We start from the raw sequence: 10,832 nt of genomic DNA, 5'->3' as shown, positions 1-10,832 counted from the left end.
TATGGGGTGTTGCTGAACAAAGAGACCTTGGAGTGCAGGTTCATAGCTCCTTGAAAGTGGAGTCAGGTAGATAGGATAGTGAAGAGGCATTTGGTATGCTTTCTTTTATTGGTCAGAGTATTGAGTACAGGAGTTGGGAGGTCATGTTGCGGCTGTACAGGACATTGGTTAGGCCACTGTTGGAATATTGTGTGCAATTCTGGTCTCCTTCCTATCGGGAGGATGTTGTAAAACTTGGAAGTGTTCAGAAAAAATTTATAAGGTTGTTTCCAGGGTTGGAGAATCTGAACTATAGGGATAAGCTTAACACGCTGGCGCTGTTTTCCCTGGAGCGTTGGACGCTGAGGGGTGACCTTATAGAGGTTTACAAAATTATGGGAGGCACGTATAGGATAAATAGACAAAGCCTTTTCCCTGGGGTCGGGAAGTCCAGAACTAGAGGGCATAGGCTTAGGGTGACAGAAAGATATAAAAGAGACCTAAAGGGCTAGATTTTCACGCAGAGGGTGGTACGTGTATGGAATGAGCTGCCAGAGGAAGTGGTGGAGGCTGGTACAATTGCAACATTTAAAAGGCATTTGGATGGGTATGAGTAGGAAGGGTTTGCAGGGATATGGGCCGGGTGCTGGCAGGTGGGAATAGATTGGATTGAAAGTTCTGTTTCCATGCTGTACATCTCTCTTATTCTATGACTCTAAGTAACTGTCCTACATTTGACAAGATCAGTTAAGCGACCATATTCTTTCACGTCCTACCTGATGATTAGAAGCTCCCAAGTGTATCAATTGTGCCAGTAATCTGCTGACATGTCACTTGCTATTAAAAAAAGATCATTATAAAGACAGTGCTAGCCCAGCATTTGTAGTCCAGTGAAAATCAAATAGAAACATAGACATGCTGGTGGTCCATGATCTCATAACTAACTTTCCAAAGCTGAATGAGAGGCTGAAGAGCATCAAGGGAACATACTCCGCTTTGTCTCAGAGCTTTCAACTGGTACTCTTAAGTGAAAAAATTAGATATAACTTTTTTCTAGGCATGATAAATAATAACAGTACACACTTTTACAGGTTTCTGATCATTTTCTGCGTCATTGGTGCTGTCATCCTTTTCTTCAATACTGAGCTCTGGTTTAGTTTTGAAGAAGGATTGCACTTTGGGTCTTTTCTTTTCAGCCACATATAGAATGTGAGTTTCAGAGTGAGACCAAACAAGACAGCCAAATTGATCTAAGTGGCAAAAGTAGAGGAAAAGTCAACAAGAGCAATCACATATTAATTAATACCTATTGAATAATGTAAATTGTACAAACTGCAAAAAAAAATCACATGACCTGAAGAGAAACAACAGATATTTCTCCATTAAATATGTAACCAAACCTTTCCTGAACCTTGACTGGAAACACAAATTATATAATTAAAACAGCAACAGAGTGTGTTATATTCCACAGTACCATTGCAGACAGGGTTATAAGAATAAATCTTGTTATGTTACTTTGCAAAATTAAGCACCCCACAAATGCATTCAGTTAGCTGACTCTATAACCTCTACAACGCGTATTCAGTGAAACAAAACTGTTCCAGCTGAAACTAGTGAACTCTAAACCGGTTGAAACACTCCCTTAACAGAATAAAATATACCACGTTGCTTCACAAGCTGATGACAAAATAAGAGTCAAGATTAGAGTGGTGCTGGAAAAACACAGCGCGTTAGGCTGCATCTGATGAGCAGGAAAATCGACTTTTTGGGCAAAAGCCCTTCATCAGGAATGAAGGGCATACTGATGAAGGGCCTTTGACCGAAATGTCAATTTTCCTGCTCCCCAGATGCTGCCTGACCTGCTGTGCTTTTCCAGCACCACTCTAATCTTCACTCTGATCTCCAGCATTTGCAGTCTTCACTTTTGGCTGAATACAAACTAAGGTATACCATCAAACCACTTAAGGAGATCTTAAATTAGATTCCCAAAAGCCAGGAGAGAGAGTTAGGTTTTAAGGTTTTTTCCTCAAGACGGAAAGCAAAACTCAGACATGAGTGGCGTAAAGATCATAATCTAAAGCTCATGGCCTCAGCAGCTAAAAGCACAGGATTGAGGATACTTGAAAATAAGGATGACAATGTTAAAATCAAGACATCACTTAACTCAAGACCAACATTAGTCAACAAGCTCAGGGCTATCAGATGAACAGGACCAATTCAAGTTGAGACACTGCAGTTTCAGTGGACCTCAAATTTACAGAGGCAAGACAGAATATGGGAGACCACACAGGAATGCACTGAAGTCCAGACATAGCAAATGCATAGATGGACGTTTAGATGAATAACAGATGAGTTGAAAATTTTCAAAACTGGACATTGTTAAGAATTGGAAATAGTCAGTTAAGACTTTGACACAAATAGGTGGTTTGAAACTCAGCTTCAGTCAAATGTGATACTAAAATTGCAACAAAAACTGATTTAATATCAAACTGCTGCCAAGGAAGGGAATGGAGTTAAGAAATGCAGACCATAAATGACCACTTTAGTTTTACCAACATGTAAATGAAAATGTTTGCTCATCACTGTGTCATTCCCATTCGAGAACTGGTTGAATAATCACATACCATCTTCATACACTTTGCCATGCTTGTCAAGTACTGTCAGGTTTATGCACCTGTCCTTTGAGGTTTTGCTCCAGATCTGTAGAAAAAAATAAACCATTCAACACTGAGTGAAATGTGCCTATAGTTAAATAATTGTACACATTGCTTTCAAAATTGCCTGAAAATTTATTGCCACATAACTGAGGGTCCCCCATACTAGACAACAATGAAGATTACTAAGTACAATAGTACTTCAGAAGTTCTTCATCTTGATGTCATAGGGCAAGCAATCTGCACATAAAGATCACATAAACAGCAATGAGATGTATGATCAACTTGTTTTATTGGTGCTGTTTGAGAGATAAAGTGTTATCTTAATGCTCTTCTTTATGATAGTACCATGAGATAGTTTACACCCAAGAGGGCATACTGCTATGTAAAGTAACCAATTTGAGACCTTTAACTTTAATCAGGGGCACTCTTTTGACATATCACAGATTTTTGTTCGGAGGCTGTCCAAATCACGATAACCTGTCAGTGACTGGGTAAGCAAACTTTTTGGATGCCTTGGCTTCTTAAATCAGCTATTTGCAATTGTGTCCTAAACTGTGAGGGACAGTCCCTCTGATCTTGGAAGACCCTGATGCTTCTGGTCTTGTGAATACCTGATCTGTAGGCAGTGACTAAGAATGAAGACACTCCGTACCTCCATACACTTAAGCACCATCCACCTCTGACGGTGGGCCTACCAATCTCTAATTGACATTGATCTCCAGACATAGGAACTGTGAACCTGTCCACTGTTTAATTTGAGAGGGGTTTAATTGGCTGCCTCCTCAAAAATTGCTTTCCGGATGCAGGCCTCATTATATATGTAGATTTGGACTCTTATTTCTCCAGACCTCAAACATGAGAATTCCACTCTGTTTGCAAGACGTTTAATATTTACTTGTCTGCATTGTGTAGTCTTTAACATCAAGAGTTTGCAAAAGGCACAGGGAATCCTATTTTTTCTTCAATGTGAAATTCTGTGTGTTTCAGGTTGATTTTTAAGGCCTGAGCACAGCAAACCTCAAACCTACACATGTTGTTCAGCATCATGCAAATTTATAATTACAATTGAGTAAGACTCAGACAGCATCAACACAATTATAAACCTCTTGGGTCAAATGGTCTATACATTTATAGACCACTTTTATACATTTTATAAAAAAAATCTTCTTTTCTAAAACTAATGACTTGGGATGCATTCAAATGTAAGTGCTAAGATGGCTATGAACCTTAACCAGATTATGAAGCTTCATGCAAACCTATACAGTGAATAAGTGGGCTATTTACTCAAGACAGGCATCAAATCTCAATTAGGCTCAAGACTTTCCATTTTCCTAGCTCAGAGTATTTAGATCAAATTTAGATCTGGGCTAAAATCAGCTAACACAATGCAGACATATTGATCAAAAATAGGAACTCTGCACTCTATCAGACCCAGTATCATACCAAGGAGTGCATATTAAACTCTAAGGAGAGCTTTGTATAAGTTCTTAAAAGTAATCTAATAATTGTACATGTTGCTCATACATTATGGCCAGACATTTTCTCAATTCTCCAACTCTTCCCCCATAACATCATCAGAAATCCTATAATTGCGATCTTCACTGCAATTTTGGGGATTTTACAGCTTTAGAACTGGAGACAAGAGTATCTCAAAGATATCCCCAATTAGTCAAAACAATGAAAGTGTATTGGTCAAATCAACTGAGTGAAATGTGCCCATATTACAGTTAAATAATTGTACACACTGATTTCAGGAACTCTTAAATCAAAATTGAAAATTTACTGGCACAAGTAGTTTTCACTCTGAATGAAAGCAAGAATCAAAAGATTCTGTGCACAGGAACACTAGAATGTGCACAGCCAAAAAAAGGCAATTGTGCTTAGGGCAACTGAGTGGCAAAGAAGGCCTGAAGGGCCAAAAGACTCAATTCCTGTTTCTACTTTAGTTTGTATATGAAGGAGGTATCAAGCATTCTCGTCGGATTCTTTCCAGCCGCTTCATTTTGCGCGCGCGCACGCACGCACACACACACACAAAAATCCATGATAACGTTACCTCCAGATATTGCTTTTCTTCCCCCTTATTATTGGTATGCCTCCTGAGGACAGCTTTCCGAGTGCCAGAAGGCGAATCTCTATTCATCAATCTGAGAGTTAAAGTTTAGAATGTTGTTAGACTGAACATTCAAACTTCTTGTCTTACAGGGTAAATTTGCAATCCAGCCAGTTAATATTTCAAGTTAGGCATGCCATTCTAATATAATAAAGAACATCAAAATATTTTAAAGAATCAGTAGAATTAGATCGAGACCTGCTTTATTTCTTCATTCTCACCAATGACACAAAGGCAATAAACTGACCAATGTATAAGGAATTACAATAATTATGTCATTAAATCAGACACAAGGAATAGCACAAAATTATAGGAACTTACAACAAGGGAAGTGGGGCCAATTCTGGTTCTTTGAAGGAGCAGGTGTGAACAGTCCCACATTTTCACTTTTCACCCAGAACCCTGGACGTTTGTCATACCTCAAGCACTTGTTCAACTACCTTTAAAATTACATATGGAATCAACTTCCAACATCTTTTCACTATATCATTTAAGATCCTGACAACTTAGTGAAAAAATGGTGAAGATGTTTAATTCCAATAATCTGGACTTGTTAATATTAACCAGCATGGTAAGTTATATCGTAGCTACCCAGATGAAACATTTTGGTTAAGCTGGCCAGAAAAACAGTTCTTATCAACAGTCGATGACCTCTTGATCTCTGCATGGCATCATCCTGGTAATACTCACTCGCCCCGTAATTCCATAGATCTTCCTGAAGGGCCAGCATATGCAATGGAATTTTCATCATAGAAAACAACATACTCTCGACACAACTTCATCCACTCAGCTCGCTCCAGATTTCTCTGGGACCATTCTGCAACAGAAATTAACTTCCATGATTCCCCATCAGTTCATGGCATGAAACTACAAAATGTCTCAACAAATACAGGGAGTGGCAGGGAGAAGGAATAGGTCCTTCAGTTTCGCTGTAAGAATATAGGAACCCAAGTAAGTCACCTGTAACTGATTTACAAGTGACTTTGAGAGAAGCACGGGGCGGCACAGTGGCACAGTGGTTGGCACTAATGCCTCACAGGGCCAGAGACCCGGGTTCAATTCCTGACTCAGGCAAATGACTGTGTGGAGTTTGCACGTTCTCCCCGTGTCTGCGTGGGTTTCCTCCGAGTGCTCCGGTTTCCTCCCACAGTCCAAAGATGTGCAGCTCAGGTGAATTGGCATTGCTAAATTGCCCGTAGTGTTAGGTAAGGGGTAAATATAGGGGTATGGGTGGGTTGTGCTTCGGCGGGTCGGTGTGGACTTGTTGGGCCGAAGGGCCTGTTTCCACACTGTAATGTAATCTAATCTAATGTAATCTAAAGCAGAGACAGACTTATTTAATAAGACCAATCCCCTTGACATGAATTCAAATCAAAGACAAAAGTACTTTTGAGATGTATTGCATTGACATTGCTGTCAAACTGTTAAACCTTTTTTCCCCAATAGACAATGCTCCTTTAATTAATTGACATCACTAAATAAATTTCTACCTTAAGATAGACAAACTCTTTACAAGAATCCATCTAGGCATGTGATAATTTTGACCATAACATCCCACCTCACTTAACCTTAAAAACTACAGAAATTGATAATAAAGCATCTCCATATTTTTTCTGCACTTTGTAACCCCACCATGCTCTCTCAAGCACCTAAATGTCAAAACAGGGGAAGCTAGGAATAATGGAGACACTCACAGAAGGCATGAGATAATCCATTTGCTGTATTTTCCCTCTGAAAATATTCAGTTTGAGATGCTAAACCTTAAGTAAATTTTATAATGAGATAGCTGGAGCAAACTAAAAGAATCTTATTTTCTGAACATTAATTTTAACAAATTTGTACTGTACAAGTAACACTTACATAGAAGATTTTAAAAAATTTCTCAGAAATAGCTGACACAGAAAAGGCCTGTCCTTAGTTATTGAAAACATTAAGATGCAATCATATGGCATTCACAGAATCAGGATGGCTGATTGATACAAATGGGATTTCATGGCTGATCATTCTTTTTAGATTAGATTACTTACAGTGTGGAAACAGGCCCTTCGGCCCAACAAGTCCACACCGACCCTCCGAAGAGCAACCCACCCAGACCCATTCCCCTACATTTACCCCTTCACCTAACACGATGGGCAATTTAGCACAGCCAATTTGCACATCTTTGGACTGTGGGAGGAAACTAGAGCACCTGGAGGAAACCAAATCAGATTCATTAACTCTAACTTTACAATTTGACAGGTTGTATTGTATACTAACAATGATTCTATTTACTATTGTTTGATGTCATTGCTGTGACTGAACAGAACCTTTCAGAATCACAGAATCATTAATGCATAGAGGTAGTCATGCAGTTCTGCTGGAACAGCACAGCAGGTCAGGCAGCATCTAGGGAACAGAAGATTCGACGTTTCGGGCACATGCCCTTCTTCAGGAATGTGACTGAACAGAACCTTTCAGAATCACAGAATCATTAATGCATAGAGGTAGTCATGCAGTTCAACATGTCTGCATGAGGAAAGACTTTATCGCCATTCTCCCACTTTCTTTCCAGAACCCTGCATATTGTTACTTCCCAAATAACTGTCTAATTTCCTCAAGTGTCGCAAATGTCCTTGCATCCATTATACTCTGTGCATTTCAGACATAAATATTCAATGCTCTCTCTCATTTCGCTTTTGCTTCCTTTGAGAATTATTTTAAATCTGTGCCTGCTTATTGTCAATTCATTTAATTACAGAAAGAGTTTCTCCATCCCTACACTATCCAGACCCCTCATTATTTTGGGCTGCCTCTATCAAATCTCTTCTCAGCCTTGCTTTCTCCAAAGAAAACAGTCTTCACCTCCCTTTTCTCAAGAATCTTTACTCAACTTTTCAAAAACAACAGAGCTACTTGATCCTATGCAAAACTTATCTGTTGAATTTTAGGGACAACAAAGAGAAGGCACAATGTGATCAACACATGCACTTTGGTTTACCCCTTATACAATCAGAATCATGATTGTACCTGAGTAGATGTTACAGTATTTTCCCCCGTGCTTCAAAGTAGCTTGCGGTCCAATGCAGCCTTTCAGTGGAGTTGGGAATTTGCTGATTTCTTGGTAGATCCCAGCAATCTCTTCTGAATCAGTTATCATCTCCAAAAAAAAGCAAGACACCCCTTTTAATAAGTTATTCTGCATTCCAGAATTAAAATTGAATGACAAATGTAGCAGGTACAATTTAAACCCTGTGTTGTATCTTAAACTACAAGCAGAAATAAGATATTGTTATGTTCCTATTTACAAAGAGTTGATTATTTTTCTACCTATAAAGTTCAACATTTGTGATGTGTCATGTCATGGTTGCAGAAAGTGTGGACTCCTGGATATTACTGTGATCCAGAGCAAATGTTAAAGTACAGATCTGAGACAGCGCAAGGAATCTCTTGTGGACTCAAACTGTAAGCCTCCCTCTTGGTTCATCCCGGAGATTGTACCCGTTGGTAGTCTGGAATAAAAAACCTCGTCCAGACATTTTAGTTTAATTTTAGTTATTCCCTTTATTTACCAATAGCAGCACTGTTACAGCATAACACTGATACCTATAAGCTAAACTAACTAGGTTCTAATAACCCAGGAGAGAAGGATATTAGCTCTTCAAGAGGCCTAGCAGGTTTCTCTGTCCTACTGTCACAAACAGGCTTCCTTTATACAAGAAGTTTACAAAAAACACTGCATGTTCTTAATTAAACAGATAACAGTGAAAGTCAATAATTCGTAAGGAAGAGGAGTCAATTGACAGATCTGTGTGTGCTTGACAGATCACTCCTACAGGCCTTGAGCTATTCATCAGGGGGGAAAAACAAATCCAGCCAAGTCAGGCGTCTGCTGGTGAGATGAGTCCCTATCATAGAGATGTACCAGTCTAAATTAAGTGGGAGATGTCATAAGGTAACCTTGCACAGCTCGCATGTCAGATACAATTTTGTATTTCAAAAATATACTTTATTCATAAAATATTTTGATGATCTGTACAATTGGTGGTGCCATACATATGTATACATTTCATTTCGTTACATACAGAGACCGGAATTAATCACTCATATATACAGGTCTGTACGTTCACCATCCATATATTTAGCTGAGGCAAAAGCGGATCCCACTTACAGAGTGGGCCCCCTGTTCTTCTTTGGCAGGCAGACGTTACACGGTGGTCTTTCCCCACCGCGCTTTGGGGGCAGCTCCCCCAAGCTTCAGCGCGTCCCTCAACACATAGTCCTGGACCTTGGAATGTGCCAGTCTGCAACACTCAGTCGGGGTCAGCTCCTTCAGCTGGAAGATCAACAGGTTTCAGACAGACCAAAGAGCGTCTTTCACCGAGTTGATGATCCTCCAGGCACAGTTGACGTTCGTCTCGGTGTGCATCCTGGGGAACAGACCGTAGAGCACGGAGTCCCACTTATGGAGCTGCTCAGGACGAACCTCGACAAACACCACTGCATTCCTCTCCAGACATCCTTTGTGCAGGCAGATTCCAGAAGGAGAAGTGTGACAGTCTCGTCTCCTCCACATTCGCTTCGAGGGCAGCGTGCAGTGAGGCAGAGTCTGGGCATGCATAAAGGATCTCACAGGCAGAGCCCTTCACACCACCAGCCAAGCCATGTCTTGGTGCTTGTTGGAAAGTTTTGGCAATGAGGCATTCTGCCAAGTGACTTTGACAGTCTGCCCAGGGAACCGCTCGACAGGATCCGCCCTCTCCTTTTCCCAAAGGGTCGCAAGGATACTATGTGCTGACCACTGCCTGATGGACTTGTGGTCAAAGGTGTTTTTCTTCATAAATTTCTCCATGAAAGACAGGTGATATGGAACAGTCCAACTACTTGGAGTGTGACGTGGCAGCGAGGCCAGGCCCATCCTTTGCAACACCGGGGACAGGTAGAACCTCAGTACGTAGTGACACTTGCTGTTTGCGTACCAGGGATCCACGCACAGCTTGATGCAGCCACACAAAAAGGTGGCCATCAGGGTGAGGGTGGCATTGGGTGTGTTTTATCCTCCCATTGCCCAGATCTTTATACATCGAGTCCCTTCAAACCCTGGCCATCTTTGATCTCCATACAAAATGGAAGATGGCCCGGGTGACTGCAGCGGCACAGGTTCTGAGAATAGGCCAGACCTGTGCCATATATAACAACACTAACAGTGCCTCACACCTGATGACCAGGTTTTTAAACTCGCGATGGAGAGTGACAGTAGCTTCCATCTGCCCAGTTTCTGCCTCATTTTCCTGATACGCTCCTCCTAAGACTTGGCGCACGCCCCAGCCCCCCGAACCAAATACCCAGCACTTTCAGGTGGTCAGTCCTGACAGTGAAAGGGATGGAGGATTGGTCGGCTCAGTTCCCAAAGAGCATGGCCTCGCTCTTGCCTCGGTTGATCTTGGCCCCTGAGGCCCGTTCGCACTGGTCACATATGCACATGAGTCTGTGCACAGACAGTGGATCCAAGCAGAAAACGGCGACGTCATCCATGTACAGCGAGGCCTTAACCTGTAGGCCCCTGCTGCCAGGAATAGTCACCCCTCGCAGACTCGCATCCTTCCTGATGGACTCAGCAAATGGCTCCATGCAGCACACTTTTTTTTAATTTCAAAAATATACTTTATTCATAAAATAATTTGATGATCTGTACAATTGGTGGTGCCATACATCTGTAAACATGTACATACAGAGATCAGAATTTATCATTTTTATACAGGTCTGTACATTTTTCAATCATATGCCCATATAATTAGCTGAGGCATCAGCAGAGCCCAAATGACTGCATGGGCCCCCTGTTCTTCGTTAGGCAGGCAGACTTTACACAGTGGTCTTTCCCCACCGCGCTTTGGCGGCAGCTGCCCCAACACGTAGTCCTGGACCTTGGAATGTGCCAGTCTGCAACACTCACTCGGGGTCAACTCCTTCAGCTGGAAGATCAGCAGGTTTCGGACCACCCAGAGAGCGTCCTTCACTGAGTTGATGATCCTCCAGGCACAGTTGATGTTCGTCTTGGTGTGCGTCCCGGGGAACAGGCCGTAGAGCACGGAGTCCCACGTCACGGC

The 10,832-nt window shown here is 41.5% G+C and overlaps 1 protein-coding gene across 7 annotated transcripts in view; it reads right to left on the bottom strand.

Annotated features, from left to right (window-relative positions):
* LOC122559105 (acylamino-acid-releasing enzyme-like) overlaps positions 1-10,832 on the bottom strand; it is a 64,155-nt gene that overhangs the window by 46,610 nt on the left and 6,713 nt on the right. For 6 of the 7 annotated variants that reach the window (XM_043708401.1, XM_043708400.1, XM_043708404.1 and 3 more), the window contains exons 2-6: positions 7,756-7,885; positions 5,440-5,566; positions 4,693-4,783; positions 2,604-2,679; positions 1,063-1,229 (exon numbers count right to left, since the gene is read on the bottom strand). In XM_043708401.1, coding sequence (XP_043564336.1) covers positions 1,063-1,229; positions 2,604-2,679; positions 4,693-4,783; positions 5,440-5,566; positions 7,756-7,885 — 591 coding nt within the window. The remainder of the gene's footprint in view (positions 1-1,062; positions 1,230-2,603; positions 2,680-4,692; positions 4,784-5,439; positions 5,567-7,755; positions 7,886-10,832) is intronic. The other variant, XM_043708405.1, reaches the window with a different exon arrangement.

Source organism: Chiloscyllium plagiosum, chromosome 18 (assembly GCF_004010195.1).
Source record: "Chiloscyllium plagiosum isolate BGI_BamShark_2017 chromosome 18, ASM401019v2, whole genome shotgun sequence".
Classification (NCBI taxonomy): domain Eukaryota; kingdom Metazoa; phylum Chordata; class Chondrichthyes; order Orectolobiformes; family Hemiscylliidae; genus Chiloscyllium; species Chiloscyllium plagiosum.
Note: the sequence above shows the minus strand (reverse complement) of the source record. Positions and strands in the feature narration are given on the sequence as shown.